The 22,783-nt window shown below is 36.1% G+C and overlaps 1 protein-coding gene and 1 long non-coding RNA gene across 3 annotated transcripts in view; both read left to right on the top strand.

The window, feature by feature from the left end:
* Positions 1-5,464: 5,464 nt before the first annotated feature.
* Positions 5,465-22,783, top strand: part of LOC110105919 — a 44,534-nt gene continuing 27,215 nt past the window's right edge. The window contains exons 1-8 of one of the 2 annotated variants that reach the window (XM_020835609.2): positions 5,465-5,856; positions 5,978-6,042; positions 9,723-9,821; positions 10,958-11,090; positions 12,220-12,279; positions 15,733-15,792; positions 16,277-16,399; positions 18,191-18,262. In XM_020835609.2, the coding sequence (XP_020691268.1) occupies positions 5,632-5,856; positions 5,978-6,042; positions 9,723-9,821; positions 10,958-11,090; positions 12,220-12,279; positions 15,733-15,792; positions 16,277-16,399; positions 18,191-18,262 (837 nt within the window). In that variant the 5' untranslated portion in view covers positions 5,465-5,631. The remainder of the gene's footprint in view (positions 5,857-5,977; positions 6,043-9,722; positions 9,822-10,957; positions 11,091-12,219; positions 12,280-15,732; positions 15,793-16,276; positions 16,400-18,190; positions 18,263-22,783) is intronic. The other variant, XM_020835608.2, reaches the window with a different exon arrangement.
* On the top strand, positions 9,856-10,949 carry LOC114579948. The gene is made up of 3 exons (XR_003701205.1): positions 9,856-10,128; positions 10,522-10,601; positions 10,676-10,949. It is a non-coding gene; the product is annotated as an uncharacterized LOC114579948 (long non-coding RNA).

Here is a 22,783-nt window from a genome sequence, read left to right as displayed (position 1 = left end):
TATAATAGTATTTTATACAATGTCTGATAATTTAGTTGCATTCTAAAGTCGTAGATTTTATACAACAACAACAACAACAACATCAAGCCTTTATCCCACTACGTGGGGTCGGCTACATGAATCCTTTTTCTCCATTGTGTCCTATTAAAAGTCAAATTCTCGTTTAAATCTAATAAAGAAAGGTCATTCCTAATATTTTCTAACCAAGTCTTTTTAGGTCTACCCCTACCTTTCTTAACATAAGTCAAATCTAATACCTCTACTCTCCTAACCGGGTCATCGCAAGGCCGCCGTTTTATGTGACCAAACCATCTAAGGCGACTTTCTCTAATCTTATCTTCTACTGGAGCTACTCCAACCTTTTCACGTATATGCTCATTTCGTATCCTATCTCTAAGGGTAAAGCCACTCATCCACCTGAGCATCCTCATCTCTGCCACACTTAACTTAGTATTATGCTTCTCTTTTAAAGGCCAACATTCAGCACCATAAAGCATTGCAGGCCTCACTACCATCTTATAGAATTTTCCCTTAAGTTTGAGGGGTACATTTCTATCACATAACATAGAAATGTATATAGCAAATTTTATACAATAGTAAATTTAGTTGCTTACTGTTATAGCATTTTGTGAAGTTTTAGAATGAATTTATTTATATTTTACTCATTGCAATGAAATAAATTATGTGCTTAATTGATTGAAATGCATGATCTTAAGGAATTCTGGTGTTAGTGAAAGAAGTTATGCTCTGATGCCTACAGGCATATTCTAGTGATATATGCACGTTATATTTTCTGTTGACATTGGGAGGCTATAAGGGTTTGAGGAGAATTTGTTACTTTCTGTTTTGAGATACAAAGTGATTGTTTAGTTACTTTCCTAGTGCTATATAAGTTTTCTGATAAATGTAAGTATAATTCTGTTCAATATAGTGATTTCAAGTTGTTTTAAATTTAGTTGTACATTTGATGACTAAATTATTTAAAAATTTAGAACTATAAATGTGGCCTACTGAGCTATGTTAGCTCACAATTATTTTGCATTTTGTTTTTATGGTTTGAGAAAGGAAAATAGCCAGTTAAGTAGCAATTTTAAGATATGGTCTGAGTCTATATAGGCATGTCCTTTTTTATATTTTTGTACATTAATGGCTAATTATCTAATCTGTTATGTTATGCATTCTAGTCTCTATCATGTATTATAGTGTAATTATTATACATATATTTTGATGATAAATAAAAAGAGAATTTTATGGATGAGTTTATTTTTGATATATTGACAGCTATTAGTAGCTCCGTAGTTTTTTGTTTTAAAATTAAAATTGGATAGAAAAAGCTAAAATGTTTTCAAAACTTAGATCCTAGGGTTCGCTTGTTGAGAACCAACACGATATAACCTATCTAGTTTGTGGGTCTTATCAAGTTGGGTTGTGACACATAGTATACTTTAACATCTATCACATCAAAACTTTCATTATATGAACATGCAAATAGTAATATTTTAACATGTATATGCCATATTTAACATGATCATGTATAAATTGCCACATGTACAATGTTTAAAGGGCTAACACATGTAATTTGCATACATATTTGGCATTTGCCATTAGAAAAATCATTTAGAACCATCAAAATATTGTTTCATGACTTTTAATGAATTGTTACCAACGCCAAAAATGTCATATTTAATGGTAGTTATTACACTTAAAACAATCTCTAATGGAGCACCTATTTAATATCTCATCCATGCGCATGAACTCTTTTCAAGCTCATAAAGTATAACTTAGGCTTTGTTTGGGACAACTTTCTTAATACTTTATAAAACAGAGTTTTAATAAACAAAAAAAAAAAAATTTTAATGTACTAAAACATTATTTTATAAAGCAATATGAAAGCTATCCCAAACGAAGCCTTAATCTCCACTTTAGCTCTCTCTTGGTTGATTATAATATGGGTAAAAAACTTGCATATATTTCTACTTCATCTTTGAAGCCCAAAGCTACCACTCACTTCTGCATGGATACCTTATTGAAACCCCCAAAGAAGGTTCCCTACTATGGGCAACACATTGATATAATTATTTAAGCTCTACCATATGGCTAAAGCATCTTAGAATTATGGGACCTCTGAGGAGACTTTGAACTGAGAGATAATCACGCCTTGATATGCACCTCACTTTCATAGATTAGCTTTCTCATATGGTTCAAATTATCATGATCTTGGCTTTTTTATGTATTCAATTGCAGTGTTACTACCTTATTCTCTACTTGATCACCATATGTATTACAACACACAACAAGTTTGTTGTTAACTTGATCACACTTGATTGAGTCCTATCTATTATCGCTTGATTGCTTGAACATGATAGATTCTGAATTGACTAGTCATTTTATTCTTGGTCGAGCTCCTCACATCAATATTAGAAAGGCCATTTCTTAATAGTTCTCCCATCCACCTGGCATAACCATGACAAAGTTATTAGATCCCTAGTGAGTCCTTCAACCTATAATAATACTTGGCCACAAGCTTTTGACCTTCGATGGGGTTGTCATTTAGTGAGGAGACCCTATACAATGTTGGAGCTACCTCTTAGTGTTAAAAGTAGAGGTTGCATAAATGGGGAGATCATCATAAGAGCAGAGCAAAAGGAGGGGGTTATTATTGAAGTGCTTGTTAGCTCTAATAAGGTGTCCCTAGTAAAGAAGTTTCACTTAACTGATGATGTCAAAGACATTTTTAGCTCTTCACTCTCCGTCCTTTTACAAAATAATAATGATCTGTTCACTTTTCATCAGGGTCGACATTAGCGTCACAAGCCACCTTTTGAGCTTCAATTATTGCTGCATTATGATAAGACAGAAAATTAAGATATTCTTACATGAGATCTACGAGGCTCTCATGGCCAATATCAAAAAGCTACTGCAAGTTAATTTCATTCAAGAAATCTAGTGTTAGGATTGGATCTCTACCCTATTATAGTGAATAAAACCCAAGTCAATTGAAGCTAAAAAATGAAGTTGACCAAGCCATTGGTGTCCAATGATGAAAATAAGTCTTTGAGACTGTTATCTAATAAGAATGCATCATGTTGGTGAGAATAAGACCATCTTTATCACTAAGAAAGGAACCTTATGCTACATTCAACTTAACAAACACACGAGTAATATATCAATTGAATCATCATCAAAATTAAGAGCAATGAGCCGAGCCTCATTGAGACATTTGCATCTCTTAGAAATATATGATAGGACATTAAGGCTCAATTTGGGATGGCTTTCTTACTGCTTCTTAAAACAACTTTTTAGTAGAAAAATTGAAAAATTTGTACTAAAAAACTGCTTTAAAAAGCATTAAGAAAGCTGTCCAAAACAAAATCTAAACCAAACAAAAAGTGTTATTCTAGTGCGATCATAGAATGATCAAATTGGTTCATTAGTTATTACATTTCCTCTGAGGGAATTAAAGACAACCTTATAAGGTAAAACTGGTGTTGGATATGCTTTCACTCAAATCAATCTAAGAGACTTCGAAGCACATAAAAAAATTAGCTGAACTCAAACGATTCATATCTAAATTTGGGGAGAAAGTGTTGCTCTCTTCCTTGCCTTGAAGAAACCTATTCAATTCATGTGAAGTAACAAATGTGAGAGATCTTGTATTAATTTAAAAGAATAACTATCATCAATGCTAGTGCTAAGCGACCCAATGTTGGGAGAAGAGACTTCTACTTCAAGCTCAGGGGAGAAAATTTGAACTCTCAGCTAAAAACTCATTCAAGAAGAAATAAGAACAAATCACCTATTAGGGATGTCATTTTTTGACACGACCCGAATCCGACCCGGAAAAATCCGGGTTCGGTTCAACCAAAACCCGAAACGGGTCGGGTTCGGGTTGAACAAATCAACCCGTTTTAAAAATCAGGTCTGGTTCGGGTTGACCCACCAACTCGAAATTGACTCGAAAGTGACACGAAAACTCATATTTGACCCGAAAACCCGAGATTGACCCGATTTGACCCGAAAATCAAATATTGACCCGATTTTGACCTGAAAATTAGCAATTTTAGGTCAACTTCGGGTCATTCGTGTCGGGTGGGGTTGACCCGGACCCGAATTTGGTCGGGTTCGGGTCCAGAAACCTGACCCGTTTTAAAAAACGGGTCAGGTTCGGGTTGACCCGAACAGTGCCGGGTCAATTCCGTGTTTAACCCGAACCCGACCCGCTGACCCGAATTGACACCCCTATCACCTATTCATTACTCTAACATTTAGCACTCATTGTGATCATCTTAGCCACCACAAGCTTTATGTTCTAGCTCACAAAATGTTTACTTGCCACCAAATCTTCCTTATAGCAAGTGCTACAAAATCATAACTCACTAAGCATTCTTAAGAAGTGGCCGAAAAAATTGAGAAAGATTGACATTCCATATATTTTGAGAATGGATATCAATGCATTATAATTTTACCAGTCATTTAGTTCAGGAAGAAACTAGACAGACACATTAGAAGATTACCGAGCTAAGCTTAAATAAAAAGATTTTGACTTATTTGCTTAATAAATTAGTCCAACAACACTCTAACTCGCTCAAAATTGACTCATTTATGCTCTATATTGACAAAATTATAATTGAAATTTTGTGGATCCATGTGAATCTTAGGCTCCGTTCGGGACAACTTTTTTATTGCTTTTTAAAAGGGGTTTTTAGTACACAAAATTATTGAACAAGAAATTTTTGTACTAAGAAGCTGTTTTAGAAAACAGTAAGAAATCCGTTACAAACGAAGACTAAGAAAGTATGCAAAATAAGTTGTTAAAATAAATAAATTATTATTAAGTGTGTTATCAAGCATTGTAAATTATGAACAATCATTTAAATTTTTATTTTTTTAAATTAAAACTATAATTTTGAAAAATAAATAATACCTAAAAGATTATAGATGTATTTGGCTATGCATGTAACATAGGGATGTCAATTCGGGTAAACGGGTCGGATTCGGGTCGAACCTGAAATTGACCCGGGACTGTTCGGGTCAACCTGAACTCAACCCGTTTTTAAAAACGGGTCAGGTTTCCGAACCTGAACCCAACCCGATACGGGTCCGGGTCAACACAACCCGACACAAATGACCCGAAGTTGACCTAAAATTGCTAGTTTTCGGGTCAAAAAATCTGTTCAATCTTCAATGTTTGGGTCAAAAACAGGTCAATCTCGGGTTTCCGAGTCAAATAGGAGTTTTCGTATCAATTTCGGGTCAATTTTGGGACATTTTTGGGTTGCTAGGTCAACCCGAACCGGACCCAACTTTTAAAACGGATTGATTTGTTGAACCCGAACTCGAACCGTTTTAGATCTCGGTTAACCATAACCCAAATTTTTTCGGATAAAATTCAGATCATGTTTCCGATGGTGTCAAAAATTGACACCGCTAATGTAACCCACCCACCCTAAAATTTATACGAGACACTTATGCCGCCAGGCAGAAGGTCACCCGATTAATACTTCTTCCCGGTCTTATCCCCTCGCTCATTCCGGTGACAAAGTGAAGGAATTGCAATACCCTCACCACTAGAAGAACGGCGAAGCCAGAGCAACTTCACGGCGATTTCTGTCTGCAGGCGGTGGGCTTCCAATGTCGCGTGGTACGGGCCGCCTCATGAAGGCGGTGCAGCAAAAGCTTGACATCTACTCAAAGATCTTTGTTGCTCGCTACGGGCAGCAGGTGATAGACCTACTGGAGCTCCCTATAAAAGTTGTGCTCTCTCCCTTCACCCTCGCCTTCGACATCGCCGGCTCCGCTCCCCGAGGTTTCGGTATCCCCGAGCTCGCATCCCACCTCTCCTTCACTGCCATCTTCGTAAGTCTCCTCACTTCCCCTTCATTGCTATTTTCCACCCAAAAGCCGAGGTTTGAATAACATTGTTTATACTGTTATGGTTCTTTTGGATGGAGTTGTTGATTTCTTGAATTGGTTGTAGGCGGTTGCGACGCTGGGTACCTATGATATTGCCCTGGAGTTGGGGAAAAAAGTGCTATGCCAGAGGTTGATAATTGTTCGCCATACTTCTATTCTTTGTCTCATTAGAGCTGGTTGTGTCATTCAGTTGTAATTCTCAGCTGAATTGGTGTGTTTTTGGTGCATTTGTTTGTTTTTGAATCCGAATCTTTTCGCCTCTCCCGTACTGTTTTTGTTTTGACGAATTATCTTGACTAGTTCAAATCTCACTGTTCTAGAATGCTTCACTGTAATCATCCGTTATGCATAATTGCTAAGCTTCTGATGGATGCTTCTTATATGGTCAAGTTTTGTTAACCATGTTATGGTTATGTGTGGTATCAACTCAGTTCCAGTGTGAATGATACACCCTTAAAAGAAGGAAGGCTTATAATGATGTAGTGGATCGTCGGAAGACTCGACCTGCAAGAAGGATTTCGTTTTCCCAATCCAGGGAAGAAGAAGAACAAAGCTTCAAAGCTTTAAAAAGGAGATAATATTCATTCAATGCCTTTCCCTACTACAATACTTGCTTATATAAGCTAAATAGAACACTCTAGAAGATACTTGTAAGAAGCACATAAAAAACTAATTAAAATATGCCTAAGGAGCAATTAGTTAAGATGCTCTGCATCATTCTCCTCTTGTGTCAAAAAGGGCTCGACTTCGTCGAGGCGTGTTGTAGAGAGGGAGATAGATGTAGAATTTATAATCAATCCTCCTGGGTCGAAGACTTTGAATGCAGTTGAAATTTTTTTCCTTATATCTCCATTTGCTTTCACAGTCATGAATTTGATTAGAAATTCAACATCAATAAGTTGACCAACCAGACTAATGCCAATGGATTCCTTCAATGATTTCTTCAAAAACCTCATTACTTTTCCAGCCTCCTTCGCAATCTCTGATTCAGTAATACCCATAGAAATTCCAATGTTAGCAAGTTTGAGGGTATGTGCATCATTAACACCATCTCTTGACATTGCAACAACCTCTCCTGTTTCCTGCAGGAACCTCACAATTTCTAGTTTGTGCCGAGGCTCAGCACAAGGGAAAATTAAGTCTATAGGCTTTGACAGAAGTTCAAGTTTCTGATTAATAAAAAGACTAGTAAAATTTTTTTTATCGGTGAAACTTCTCCACTTGACACCTTCCAGGTTACGAGCCAATCCAAATTCATGACAGATTAATTCTGCAGTAGAGTCGTTATCTCCAATTATAACAATTACCTTAATCCCTGTTACTCTAGAATATTCAATTGTTTTATAAACTTCAGCACGGGGAGGATCTCTAAGATCAGCAACACCAACGAAGATTAAATTGTTCTCAATTTCATAGTATTTGTTTGGATCAAGCTGCTTCTTGTTTGCAGGATGACTGTCTGTGCAGTAAGTTTTATATGCAAAATCTAAGCAGCATAAGCCTTTTGAACTTATCTCATGAACTTTAAGAAGAATCAGTTGTCTGTATTGTTTGTCCTGAAATATTAAATCAATCACAGCAAGGAAATCATTAATACCCAACCGCCTGAAGTTATCAGCAACATTACATCGAGCAGCTTGTGAGCATGGCATTGGATCAGCTTTGTATGTGGCCTTCACATCAAGCATTTGCACACCTTCCTTCTCTTGCACAGATCCTGGACTCTTGCCAGGAAGGCTCCCCTGCACCCCAACTGTTGTGAAGGAAACATGATCTGAACTGCTTTGGAGTTGTGAGGGAAACAAGATCTGAACTGCTTTGGAAGAACTGGCGCTTGCATCAACAAGACCAAAATGCTGTAGAGGAACTTGGGTCATGTACCCAAAAGGAGAAAGACCACCGTACCATCCTGAAATTTGCATTGGCAAGGGCAGAGATTCCACAGTTTTCTCTGTCATAGGCTCAGCTCTTTCACCTCTTGGCTGCTGCTTCTAGGCATGGTGTTTACTGGCGCTGGATCCTGATTTGGCTCTGGCGCCGGCAAAATCTTTGTCTTGCTTCTCCAGATCGAGTTGCAGATCAAGATCCCTCTCCTTGCCGGCTTGCTTCTTTGAATTGTCAACAATTTCTTCAGGTTTTGCCTTATATTTTTTTTTTCATCTCTATCTCCACATATTTGTGCTCGGCAACAAAATTCAGGATCGGGCCGAGGACGGATTGCTCGGCAATCTCGAGGGTGGAATCACGTTTGATGCCAAGCACGCCAGGCATGGAATGGAGGGTCGAGCGTTGCGGATGCAGAAGCGGAAAATCGTGTGCACTATCGGGTTGGATGCTCGGCATCGGAGTGGCGGCACTCAGAATTGGAAGTTCTGTTGGACGAAAGCTGCGAGCGACGATAGTGGGTTGAGTGCGGAATAAGGGATCAGGCAGAGGATCTCGCCATTGGAGCTGAGGGGGGTCACGCCACCGGAGAGGAAGCTTGAGAGGAGGTTGTCGTCGACCACGGTGGGTATATTACGGGATCGATAGCGTTGGCGTGAAGAGGATGAGAGGAGCGAAGAAGAAGAAGAATACCTCGGTATGGTTGCCGACGACATTCGCATCTTCCTTATTGACCGAAGGTTCCGATCTACCCGATCGAGTGATTCCTTCGCTTGAGCTTGATAGAAGGCGATCCGGCTTCGAGCATCGTCGACAGCCCACCTTCCTCGGCGTCGATCGTCGTCGACCGCCAATCTTATTCTGCGGCTTCGATCGTCGTCGACAGCCGACCTTCTTCCACAGTCCATCGATCTTCACAAGCTCCAGGCTCTGATACCAACTGATGTAGTGGATCGTCGGAAGACTCGACCTGCAAGAAGGATTTAGTTTTCCCAATCCAGGGAAGAAGAAGAACAAAGCTTCAAAGCTTTAAAAAGGAGATAATATTCATTCAATGCCTTTCCCTACTACAATACTTGCTTATATAAGCTAAATAGAACACTCTAGAAGATACTTGTAAGAAGAACATAACAAACTAATTAAAATACGCCAGAATGATGCAGAGCATCTTAACTAAATTGCTCCTTAGGCATATTTTAATTAGTTTGTTATGTGCTTCTTACAAGTATCTTCTAGAGTATTCTATTTAGCTTATATAAGCAAGTATTGTAGTAGGGAAAGACATTGAATGAATATTATCTCCTTTTTAAAGCTTTGAAGCTTTGTTCTTCTTCTTCCCTGGATTGAGAAAACGAAATCCTTCTTGCAGGTCGAGTCTTCCGATGATCCACTACATCATATAATCTATTTTTGATGAGAGAAATTTATCTTGAAGTTGGACCCTTAGTTTGTTATCTACTAGGGAGTTAGAGCCAAAGGTTGTCAAAGTTGGGCTTGATGCATCAACGGTCAAAATTTATTTTTGACTCAAAAGTTTGAACTTATGAGAGAAACATATTTTTTCACCCACCCATTGCGGATTGAACTAAATACTCTTATGCATCTTAACATTGTCAGCTGAAATTTGCTTCCTTGAATGTAGTTTTATGGAATGTTTGCTCGCACTTCAAAGTAATCTAAGGAATGTTGTTCCTTTTATCTTATGCCACTTCATGTAAGGAGGTCTGACGCCTTTATCAGCTTCAGTTTCTCCTTTTACAGCAACTATTTTCGTCTTCAGCTCATTGTAAGACAGTTTAGCTCATGGTTTTGTGATGAGACAAAAGACATGCCTTCTCTACCATTATGAGTGTCCAATATTGAGTTTTTACAGTAACTTTATGATTTCCATGTTTTTCTTTTTCATTCTTTCATATTTCTTATAGGAATTGTCACACCTGCAATGGTTGGCAAGCCTTACGGTGCACAATGTGCAAGGGTACAGGAAAAGTACACTATCAAGTGAGGAATTACAGGTTAAATAGGTAACCAAGGTTTTCTCCTTCTATTGTAATAAGATATTGCTTACCATTGAATGTTGTGCGTTTCACTTGGGATTAAAAAACAAATATTTGCTGCTGTTTTTTGAATTCTTTCAAAGAAGTGGAAATGTTTCCATACTACTTGTTTGTGTCACATTGTAATGTTTGAATTTGTATGTGTATGGCGAGATACTAATTTGAAAGTGATATAAAAGGCATGAAGTTGAAGTATCTACTGTTTTAATCCAGTATTATTTGAGAACACAAAATAAGACCGTCCAGCTAAGCATGTGAAGTTCAAACTGACTAGGTAATTTCTACCCATTTTATATATTTTGTATGCTCCATCATAAACAAATCTCTTGTTTCTTCCCATTCCTATATTTCAAAATGACCAAAAAATGAAGGGATTGTTTTTCCATAGAACATCTGATATTTAACAACTAAACTAGCAGTTCTTGTTGTATTCTACTTATGAACTATGGGAAAAATTAGCAAGTAATCTAACTTCAATAATTAGTTCTTAGATGCCTGCAATTAAAAATTCATTCATTAAAGTTTTGACTTCCGAGCTTTGGTTCTTTTGCTCAATAAAATAAGCTATTATTTTTTTATAAGGTGGGTTGAGATGTTTAAAGTTCTTAGTTGATGGAGCTTTCCATAGCTTTTCCCCTGTTGATTCACCTGAATGCTGTTGGCACAGGTTAGGTGTTGGAGTGATGGCTTATTCTACTTAGTTGTTGGGGGGAATGAGTTTTTCATTGGGTCAACATATAACAAAAGGTTGATTACATGATTTTTCCTCACCAATATGAATCTAGAAGTAATTGAAATGGACCCTGGTCTCTTTATTGTAGACTATCTGTGCTGTGGAAGATAAATCATCCTTTCTGCAGTTGCATAACTGAGTTATGGTTTCTCTTAGACTTGCTTCAATGACAGCAAAAATGATTTCATTTTTTAGTTCTTTTGCAACGAGCATTTTTTACATATATTTGCACTCTTCTATAGCAATAGCACTAGCAGCTGGATTACAGGCTACCTTGTTATTCCTTTTTCATTTCATCAAACCTTTTCCTCTCTTAAAGCGATTTCTTCTATTGAAATGTTGGTCAACTTTTTGATATATTCTTCTCTAGTGGAGAGCGGGCAACTGCTGAATGTGTTGCTGAAGCTGTTGCAGAGAACCGTGCTGAGCTGGTGCATCTTCCTTCTTCCATTGACTTTTCAGCACCATTGCCTACCAAAGATTGTTCAAGTTGTTCAGGAACGGTAGGTTAAATTTATGCATGTTGAAGTTTGATTGATGATTAACTTTTACATTCATCATATATTCAAAATGCATTGGCATGTCTTTTTGGTCTAATGCAGTTCATTTAGGAATTTATAGGGGCTTATATAATGATGTTAGATAAATTTGTTTAATTAAGCTGAAAACTTCTTATCAAAGACAACAGCGTTGGAAAAGAACTAGCAAGTTTATGTTCTTAGCATATGCAGCTGTCATCTTTAATTGTTGTAATGCAAATTCAAAATTAACTTTGGAATATCAGGGGGCTATTTTCTACTTAACAAAATTGCCGGTGAATAAATTCTGGTGTAATCTTCTAAGATTGACTAGTTGGTTTCATGCATGATTATAAACCATGCATTGTTAGAATACAGAGCGATATAGTTTATCTATATTCTATTATATTTATCTGAAACTTTCAATTCGGAATAAATTAAATGCCGTGTAATTAGTTTTTTCTGTTAGGTTGAAATTGTCTAATATTTTGTTGGTTATAATGTATACATGATGTAAATCTAAAAATCTTATTTGCTGGATGCTCAAATCATGTGCATTAACGTTGTTTTGTTTATTTTAATTCTTAGTTTTCTTTATCCTCATTCATTTTAATATAAAACATGCCTATGAAGCTGTTTTTTATGAGAACTGAATATGTTCTAAGTATTTTGATTATCTCATTAGGTTTGGTTTATTGCTACAAGTTGTTCCATACGATTATAAGTGCCCTTTTATTCTCTATGCATAATCACGAAATAATTTATTCCATGTAAGGTGGTTCTTGACTATGATGTTATGATTTGCCTCATAATATAGAATTGTTGCTATAGATCCTTATATGAAATTTTTTTACTGCATAACATTCTTATCTTTTTTTCTTTACCACCTCCTCTGAATTGCATATAATGATTCCCATCATTTATACTAAATGCTTTTAATTTTCCTTGATGCTTGATACTGTTTGTGGCTTTGTGTTGTATAGATTCCTTCGTCTTGCTAAAGATGTTGAAAAGTAACTTGTGCTTGTTTCGTTGAAGCTAGTTCGTTATGTTATATGTTTTGCGTGCCTACCATAATGTTACTGGACTTGATGTAATTTGACTAAAATTGCAGGGTGTGATGGGTTGTCCAGATTGTAGGCATCATGTACCACTCAGGATTTCTGCAGATGATGTGAGTTCTACTCACTTAATTTATGGGATAGTAAATCTTCAAGGTGAAACTAACAGATCTATCCTTTTATCTAATTATTTAGTAGTTCGTGCCGAAAAAACATGCCACCAGCTTCAAACGAAACATTTAACTTCAAAAATTTTTTGTTAACCTGAGAAGTGGGTGTTATACACTTTGCGAGATTTGGGGCATAAATTCACATCCTAATTCTTATGAGTCAATCAGGAAAGAACCTTTACTTTACTATAGATTCTAAAAAAGTATTATGAAATATATAGTCTTACTCGAGTTATTGATGGTTAAGTTACTTTTTTGATCGTCATGTGATAGGAAATACTTGAGTTCGCAAGTAATCCAAGAGGAAATACTTGAGTTTGCAAGCAACCCTAACAATAATTAGTCAAAACAGCAGAAATAACACCAAAATCTTGGTGAAATCAATCCCAAAATGATAGATTATGACAGTAGAATCAAAACAAAACAAACACAAAGCAAGATACAATTGATCCTCAATTCGAGAGGAGGATCATTCTCTCCCAATCTCTAGACGATGTGTCTAGAGTCCAAGATGCCAAGGAACTCCACGAGAATAATTCCAAACATGCATGCCCTAACCCTAGCCTCTCATGTTCTTTAAATACAATTCTTCCTAATAAAAAGCTTCCTAACATAAACCAATTTCAAATTTACTTCCTTAAGCATTAGCCGCCTCTTCCTCTTTCTAATTGCCGCCCCATGGGGGGCCCACCATGCTTGAGCGGACATTAAGGAGGCTGATTAGCCCGCCTCCTATAAAACTGAACCGGCCCCTCCTGGGCTGGTTTGGTTGGTTCGGTTCTCCCTCCGATGTAACATCAGGTAAAATGCTTTAGAAGTTATGATTGGGATAGAAGTGGGGAGTGGGGAAATTTTCTCTTTTAAACCAATGGTTAGATAAACTCTCCGTAAGGTGATGTCAAATGTGACATATATGAAGCAAGCATTGTAATTAGCTTGGAAAAGTTATTTAGAAATCTAAAATAGCTTCTGGCCTACTTTGTTAACCAATCTATCATCATGATTGCTCTACTAGGTTTGACCTTTGTACCAATCTTTCATTGGTACTAAATTTAGGGCTCTTGCACATATGTTGGGTGAACCTTGAGTTATCTTGATTTACATGCAATCTGGAATTACTCTTTTTAGTCTAGTTCACCTTATGGAGGCTGTTGTTTGTCAAGAGAGCCCTAAATTTAGTCTCAGTTCATTTCCCTCTCCATGATGGGTTTCGAGGATTTTAATTTATCTCTACATTTTTGCCAATGATAACAATTAAATCAAATTATAATTTATCCAAAAATTGACAAATTATCACTATTTCATACACAACTTTCTTATTTCTTATTAAAATTGCATGATTTTGGCATCCTTGGAAAGCTAACAAAATTTCCTACAACTTATATATATATTTTTTTTCTTTGGCCAATTTCTGCACTATAAGTTGCAAATTTCGCATAAATTGGTAAACAAAGTTTAAATGTAGAAGTTCTAAATTAATTTCACAATAACGATCAAAACTTCCCCATTTCATGTTGGAGTTGGTATCTTTTGAAAACTAAAGAAATTCTCCACAAAATTTGTTTTTTTCATTTTGGATAATTTGGATACAATAAATCAGAATTTTTATGTAAATCGAGAGGTGTCTCAAAATTGAATATAAATCAATAATTTGAGTCGACACAATCAAATTCCAGGAATTGAAATCTATTAAAATAAAAAAATAATCTAAATAAAATAAAAAACAACCCAACAACCACCTAAGCACCCTCGGGATCCACTTAGTAAAAGGTATAAAGCCTAGCTAAATCTCAAAGCTTAAAAAAATCAAATATGGTTTTAATATAAACATGAAGCTTTAATTAATTTGATTAGCCTCATAAATGTATAGTAACATTTGTCCGTCATTCCTTAGCAACTTGCCATAGCCATTGGCGTGCATTCCCAAGCACTATCATATCCTAAAGGCTAAAATCGAGAAGTAAAAAAGAAGAAGAAACTTCTTGCTGGCAGCCACCACCACCGTTGTCAGCGAGGTTCTCGATGACAATCTATCACCCTTGATATCCAAATCTTGCAGGCGGCAGGCATCCATACAGGCTTCTTCATCATAAGGAATTCATGCAAGCTTAATATTATGAAAGAAGACAATACTTATGCCATCAGATCTTGTATTCAAGATTTTACGGTATAAAATCAATCAATTGAATTATGTCCTGTCCAATGCCTGTTGCACAAGGATCCCATGCAATAGAGAATGGTTCCCATCTATTTCAGCCAATCAGGATTTAAGAAATAAACATTAACTGATCAAAACTTTAGGAAGGCTATAAAAAGTAAAGATAAGTCTAAAAAATACAAAATAAACTTTGTAATTTTTATAAATTAAATCTCTACTTTATAACAAATAGTTATATTTTGATAATCAAGTATTTTGTGTGATTTAGAACAACTTTCGAGATGACACCATCTTATCGTTTTGAGCCCTCACTACCAATATTTAGTACTGTTCAAGAGAGCCTATTATTGTATAGGATACTTGTGGCACAATGATTGTATGGTTCTCAAAAGAGCCTATATTTACTCTTCTCAATGCTGCAACAGTAACTCGCCAAAACACATTCGTAATGGTTCTCAAATCTCTCCTTTTACCTCTCCTTTGATTCCATATCTTTTCTCGTTGCCGAAGTGATGCCTTGTAGGGATGAGACCCCACCATATTATTCTTTATTATCCTTCTCTAACTTGAAGAGTAACTAGATGCCATTTATAAATAACCTGGTCTCGTGTGATAATGATTAGACATTCTATTATACATTCTACAACATGAGCATTTTTTTTTATAAAGTTTCAAACTCCCTGCTACTCTTTTGAAGGTCATGAACAGATATCACCCTCTATTTGCCAGTTGTTGTACAACTACAATCAGTTATACTAGACTAATAACCAAATTTGATGCCACAATATCACTTTTACATAATGTAATTATCAGTTAAAAATGCAACAATCGATTTTTATATAACTAGAACTAGTTATAATGCACTGTTAATCATCAATTATCAGTTCTAATAATGATAAATCATTATTCTTATACATAACTAACAAATTCTACACAAAGGTAGTTGGTTACTGAATTACAGCTAGTTGTCATACATTACCAATTATCTTAAATCTATGACATGTTAGAAAGTAACAATAGTTAACACTTGATGAAAACATTAAGATGTCAATAACTGATCTGATGGTACTTCAATAACTAGTGGTTTTCAAAACTTGGGCCAAGGTAGTGCATTTATGGTCCTTGCATGACTTCCCCTAACTGCTGTAATCATAATAGATGAAATCTTTCTATCCTTTGAAACTTTTTTTTTTTAAAACTTAATGCAAATCTTGAGTACTTATCATTTGTATTTTCAGATTATGGAACCACCATGGAAAGCTTATAATGTCATGAGAAAGATGGACTATCCCTATGAGGCAAGTTCTACTTTTAACTAAATATTTCTTTATTTCTATCACTTTTGATGAAACAAGTAGGATTTGTTTGTGGATAAAGCGATTGGAAATTTTTGCTAGGTTGTCAATAGCTTCATTATTGTACCACTGCCATGTTATTTCCTTTTTGATGCCATTCTATGTCATTTTAGAACATTGGCGTGACCTGATGCTTCAGCAATACAGATTTTGGCAAGCTCTTGTTTTACATTGCTTCTCAGTACATTCACATCGTGGAGCTTATTTTGAGAAAATTCTTAACAAAACAGGGAACTCGGATTTTTTTTAAAGATATAATAGCATTTTCAGGACTTGCCTTTATCATGGCACCTTGAAATTGTAGAGTTTTATATCATTCAAATATTTGATGGTGGTTTGAATTTCATTTTACAACACTTTTGCTTGTCCTACAACACAAATATTTTAAGCTTCTTGGTGATAGTGATGTTGCTACTTTTTGTTGCAGCATATTGTTCATAGCATGAAGGACCCAAAGATTGCTGCATTTTGGTTGTTTACCTTCCCTCAAGTTGTTGGAGGGTGCAACTATGATGATGAAATCAAGCAAAAGATTTGGTGGGCATACAAGGTTGGCCTTTATTTATTCGTTATCTATTCATCAGTGCTGCATTATTAAGAATTGGATGCTATTTACAGCAGTAATGATCATTCTTCTCTGTTTAAGATGCACTCCCATATCCATTTCTCTTTCCGTTTATGTAAAACTTCAATCAGATGTCCCAAGTTTACCCAATTTCTCTTTCCGTAGCTCACACATGCACAATGCTGCCTATAGATGCTGCATTGTGTTCAACCTATGTGTAGAAGGTTTTGGATATTTTAAGTCTACTTCATAGGATCCTGCAATGCTTGTGACAATCCGACAAAATTCCTGTTATTTGTTATTAGATATATCAATGACATTTGATTAGATGATTTTATAACAAAAAGAAGGAAGTTCTGTTTATTATAATCATAGTTTGAAATAGGATTGGACTGGCCGATTCTGCTAGTTCAATTGTGAGCCGGTCATATGACCAGTCTTATCAATCCTTAAAAATTGATTGTACAATAAATCAGATTGAACTGGTTAGAGCCACTGGTTCAATCAATGTGCTGTTGAATTGATCCCAATTTCTTTGAGCGGTCCATTCAATTGTTGAACACTTTAAATAATTAAACAAATTTAGTATAAAATACTAAATAAAATAATAAACTTTATAATTAATTTAAATTTAATATATTTTAATTTTAAAATAACCACAAATTTCCTATAATATTCATTTGCCAAAGAAGCACCATCCAAGCATTCTTACATGGCCCTATCACTTCATATGAGTTCCTAATACATATAATCACAAAAAGATATACAAACAGTACTAAGAAAAAAAATTTCAAGTAATGTGGTACTAAATAAATAAGTTGAATTATCAAATTCACAACACATATACTATATTTTCTAAATAGATTTTTAATTAATTTTTTATAATTTGAATAATATTTATTTTTTTAGTAAATAATATTTAATTTTTAATTAATTTATTTATTTAATCATACCAAAAAAAAATCTATTTTTTAAAGATAGATGAGCTAACATGAATGATATTTAGAGTCAAATTTATAATATGAATTTGTTATATAATTTATAGGAGTAAATTATATCTACATATATAATGGAAATAATAATAATTTATATTAAATTTATAAGTTTATATGTGAACTAAATTTATATGAAATATGAATCAAATTTAAAGATTGAAGCTCTTTAAATTTAAAATTACATATGATAGTATGTGTATGAATTTTGTTTAAATTTTAAGTCTCAAATTTTAAATTATTACATCATTGTTATGTTATTTAGATTTTATTTAAATAATTTCAATATTTAGTACATTATCTTGTTTACTCCGGTGGAATCATTGAACTTTAACCCTCTCATTGTTTTAATTCTATGTCCAGTTCGGTTTTCACAGTCTTGATTATAATTGTGAATTAATCAATGTAAGTTTTGCTCGCTGTGGTATTTGAAATTCTGGAAATGTCCTGTTGCTGTGAATTAGATTTTTCAGGCCTATCTCAAAATACAAATTCTGTGGGCAATGACTTTCATAGAATAATTCTTCCTGTTGGAGCATCCATATAGTATGAGTATTATTACCATGGACCCTCCAATTTGCAAGCAGTTGTTGACGCTTTATCCATCTCATTGTCATTGGTTAACATTTTTTATCCTGGCATTGTTTGCAAGAATTAGGTTTATTTTGTGTATGTGAAACACCTTTTCAACTTCTTGGATGGTGTGCTTATAAGCCTATTACAAATTAAAATTTTTTGTTGTTCTTTCCTATAGTTTATTCTTATAGTTTGTTGTCTATTCAAGGATTCTATGAGGTATGATCAACTTCGGGATGCAGTTGCTAAGCGGAAACCTGGTTGGGAGCATCTGCAAAGTGTGAGTATCAATTAGCGGCTCAAATAGTTTGGCATTCCTGAAATTGCATAATTCCTACTCTTTATATTTAAAATGTGCTTGAAGTGTGCATTTTTTTATGAAATTTTTTATTCTGTAAATTAACAAAATTTTTTACTTTTGATACTACTTGGAGTTATGATCGATTACCGATAATGTTGTTTTAGCTTATTTGACACATCTTTGTAAATTTATCTCTAAATATTGGTTGAAGCTGAAACATCTGATAGTGGCAAAGCCATGACTGGAATTATCAGGCTTATCTGGATTAAACACCTCTCAATCCAACTTATTCTATCAACTAAGAGGCATTGTGGCTTCAAGTAGCTTTGTGGTTTTTTAGTTTTGGACGATAATGTGCAGGTACATGATGCGCTTTGGTATTAAAAACAATAACAAACTCAAAGAGATTCATCACAAAAATAGATTTATATTGTTATAAAACCAAATACAAATAAAGCAAGATACAATGGTCCTCTTTTGAGAGGAGGACATTCTCTCCCAAATCCTAGAAGCCGCTAGTATTCCTCACAAAAAGAAAACTACAACACTCTCAAATCAAATTCTCCATTCAAACATAACATAAGTCCTACTACTTATAGCAGACAATAAAATAACAAATTTCAAAACAGCCCTCCCCCAATTTCCTCTCAAATCAACCCCTAAGTCAGCCCCCAAAGTCCTCTCTAATTAGAAAATATCTCCTAATTAATCTCTTCAAATTCAGCCCCCAAATCAGGCCTTTTTTAATTATTCTTAATTAATCTCCTTCAAATTATCCCCTAAATCAGCCCTTTTTAATTAGAAAACATCTCCTAATTAATCTCTTCCTTAATTCCTCTTCTCACATATGTAATGATAGGTTTAATGGGCCCCACAAGGGGGGCTGAATTGCCCTCTCCCATATCACAAAGGATTGTGGAAGTCACGAAGGAGCTTGTGAAGCCCGATAATATATGTTGTAGCTGCTGCTAATGCACAATATTATGCTTCTATGGAGGATCTAGTAACAGTGGGCTGCTTCTTGACATTCCAGGATATTAAGGCATTGCCTATGAAGGAATAGTATCCTGAGGTGGAGCGTCTGGTTGTAGTGTTGCTTGCCCGGCCAGTGTTGTGAAAGGAGGTGAGGTGTAGTGGTCCGTGGGAGATGGGTAGACCGTAGTGAAGAGTGTCTTTGATGATAGTCATTTCAGTTGGTAGTTGTGTGATGGTAGAGGATTATGCATGTGTTGACATAAGAGGTTAACTGTGTAGGCTATGTGATGTAAAACGTACATGCACGGATGATTAGATTAAGGAAGTTTACATGCTTAATTTTTAGAGCACAATAATTATAAGCTTTCTCTTGATGATAAACGACAAAATAAAACGATAAGGTCATAAAATAAGCTTAGGCTAAATCACATGCGTGATGCGTGGAAGTTAAGATTGCAAACTAGTCAATTAATGTGACGTTGCATACATGATTGGTTTTCAACCATAAATCCCAATGCTATAATAAGACTAGTCACTACTAGGAGATCCCTCACTCAACTCTTCTAATTACTAGGCTTTAACGGGGAAGAATTAGCAAGATTGTCGTGAATCAACATATAACCACAAGTAGTAAGTGCACTAGGAAGATAAGAGAGTTTGGAGGGAGAGTTTTCTCAAAGAAGGGGAGTTACGATGTTCCGGTGCGGTCGATTATGAGCTTGGGGAAGAGTGAACAACAAGTTCAGGGTTGGAAGCCTTCATGATGGCGATCAGAGACCTTCTGGACAGTGGAAAAGTCATGGAAGGTCAACAAAATGGCTGGACAGCAGCTAGGGACGTCTTAGACAGCGGCAATGAAGGTCGGGACAGCAATTTGGCACTTGAAATAATTCTGGACAGCAACTTCGCAGACTTGGACAGCAGTCCAGCACTTGGAAACTCCAAAGAAATAGAAGATATGAAGCTTCGGCGGCTGTTTGGGTGCTGGAGAGGAAGTGGACGGCAACCACGACCTTCTTGGTGTTGTGGGCAGCAATCTGAACCTTCAAGACAGCACACTAAGATTCCCCCACTGGCTGCACAGCAGGAAGAGAAGCAGAATTTCTATGGACAGCAATTGGCAGTGTCTGGACAGCAGCTTTCAAGGCTCCAATATTAAGGTTCAGCTTATGGAACCTGTCCAAGGATCTGGACAGTAAGCTAGAGAGGGGAGTTTCAGCGATTTCCTCTTGTTGGATGCACAGACACTTGGATAATGAAGTGGAAAAGTAGGCGGGCAGCTATGGAGATGATCTTGGAGTTAATTTCCCTTGCTTATGTGGCATGTTAGCAATTTCAAATTAATTAGGAGGGGAGATGGAGTTTTAGTAAATATGAAATTAATTTCAGATTAGGTGAATTCGGAGGGAAAGAATTTGAATTTTGAATTCAAACTCTCATTGAAAGGAATTAAGTGAGAGAGAGGAATTGTGGGAGATAATGAGGGAGTATTAATAGAGAGCAATTAATGATAATTGGAGAGAGAAAGTATGAGGGAGAGGGGGCCGTCCATGTAGAGAGGAGAGAGAGGGGTTTTGTGATTAATATGTGGGCCCCAAGGAGGTTAATGCAGTTATAATCAAATCTGAAATTAATTTCAGATTTGATTCAAATTATAAGAAACTTCCTAATGGAACTTAACTCACATAGGAAGGTGATGTGAAACGTACAAGCATGGATGATTAAATTAAGGAAGTTTGCACGCTTAAGTTTTAGAGAACAATAATAAGCAAGATCTCATGTTGATTTGAACGATAAAATAAAATATTAAAGTGATAAATAGCGTTGGTTAACTTACGTGCATAGAAGTTGAGAGCATAAAAATCAATCAATTTAATCTGCTTTTGCATACGTGAATGGTCTCAATAATAAATCCCTTTGTTAACATTAAGACTAGCTACTACAAGGAAACCTTCACTCAACTCTTCCTATTACTAGGCTTTAGCGGAGGGACCAACAACATCCTTGTGAATCAAAATATAACCATGTTGGAGAAGTAAACTAAGAAGATAAAAGAGTTGGGGTAGAGTTTACCCAAAGTAGAGATATGCACACTCTGACAAGATCGTTTGAATGCTGCAGAAGATGTGGGCAGCAACCAAGAGCCTCCCCGCAGCATGGAACAGCCGGGAAGTGGCGCAGAAATACAAAACAACAGCAGTTTTGATCTTGGACAGCAGTTTTCCTGAGGCTGAAGTTCAGGACAGCAGCAGTTTTGAGTCAAAGGAGTCTTGGACAGCAGTTGGGGATCCTTCTCAGCGGCTGGGAAGCAAGTTGTTTGGCTGAGAAAATCTGGACAGCACACGTTGGGCAACAATGGGGAAAATTCTGGCAGTTGCACAGTGAAATTTCCTTTGCTGGAATTCCAGGGCAGCAAGGTAACGTCCAGAAATTAATGCAGGAATTAATCCAGCAGTTTTGATACAAAATTTCGGACAAAGAGGGAAAACGTAACAGGGAACCTGAAATAAATTTCAGGTTTTCAAAAAGAGGGTGGGAATTGAATTAGAATTCAAACTAATTCCAAATTGGGACCACTAGGGGGGCGGCTGCTGTAGGATGGGATTAATGGATATTAATTGCAGAATTTAAGTTTAATTGGAGAGAGAAATGCTTCCATCCAAATCTGAAAATAATTTCAAATTTTGAATAGAATAGGAGGGAACTAATTTGAAATTTGAATTCAAATTAATTAGAGAGAGAGGGGGAGTTAATGTGGCATTAGTGGGGGGAAGCCTAGGTGGCCGACGGGTTCAAGAGGGAGAGGGAGGTGGGAGTGAATTATGATCCTTCCAAAATTAGCTTGTTTGCTTTAGGAGGATTGATCATGAAATCCACTTCAATTTGAATTTCAAATTGACGAGAATTCGAAAACTTTCCTAATTAAGAGAATTCCAAAATAGGAAAGTTTTGAAATTCATATTTGAATTTCAGAATTTGACCAAGGGGAAATGGGGAAGTGAGGCCGATGATGGGCTTGGCTTGGACGGGCGGTGGAGGTGGGGCGGCCGGCGGCTGAGAGGAGGCTAAGGCCGGCGGGTTGGGGGAAAGGAAGGGGATCGGATGTCGGGGATAGACCACGAGCCACGGACTCTTCCAATGACTGGTGGGTATTGCTTTTCGCCCTCACCTTGGGCTCTCATTCTCCTCTCTAACTCTCCACAAGAAGAAGAAGAAGACAAGATAATAAAAACAAATTTTCATTCATAATCTTCACTAGCCCTTCTCCAAGAAGAGGAGAGATTTAAATAGACAAATACAAGAAGGGAAAAAAATAAAAGACAACAATGCTCTCGGGGCTTACAAAGAACTAATTCCTTAAGCAAGGGCATAAATGGAAAAATACAGTAAATAAATAAATAGATCACATATAATTAAAATAAAAAAAGGCGTCATCATAGCCGTCGATCATCGGCCACGTCCCTGATGGAACATTAAGGGTCTGATGTCCGCATCAGAAGGAGTTTTGAAATTCAAAATAAATTG

This window comes from Dendrobium catenatum, unplaced genomic scaffold, assembly GCF_001605985.2.
Source record: "Dendrobium catenatum unplaced genomic scaffold, ASM160598v2 fragScaff_scaffold_716, whole genome shotgun sequence".
In the NCBI taxonomy this organism is placed as follows: domain Eukaryota; kingdom Viridiplantae; phylum Streptophyta; class Magnoliopsida; order Asparagales; family Orchidaceae; genus Dendrobium; species Dendrobium catenatum.
The sequence above is the reverse complement of the archived record's forward strand: the minus strand, read 5'-3'. Positions and strand labels throughout refer to the sequence as shown.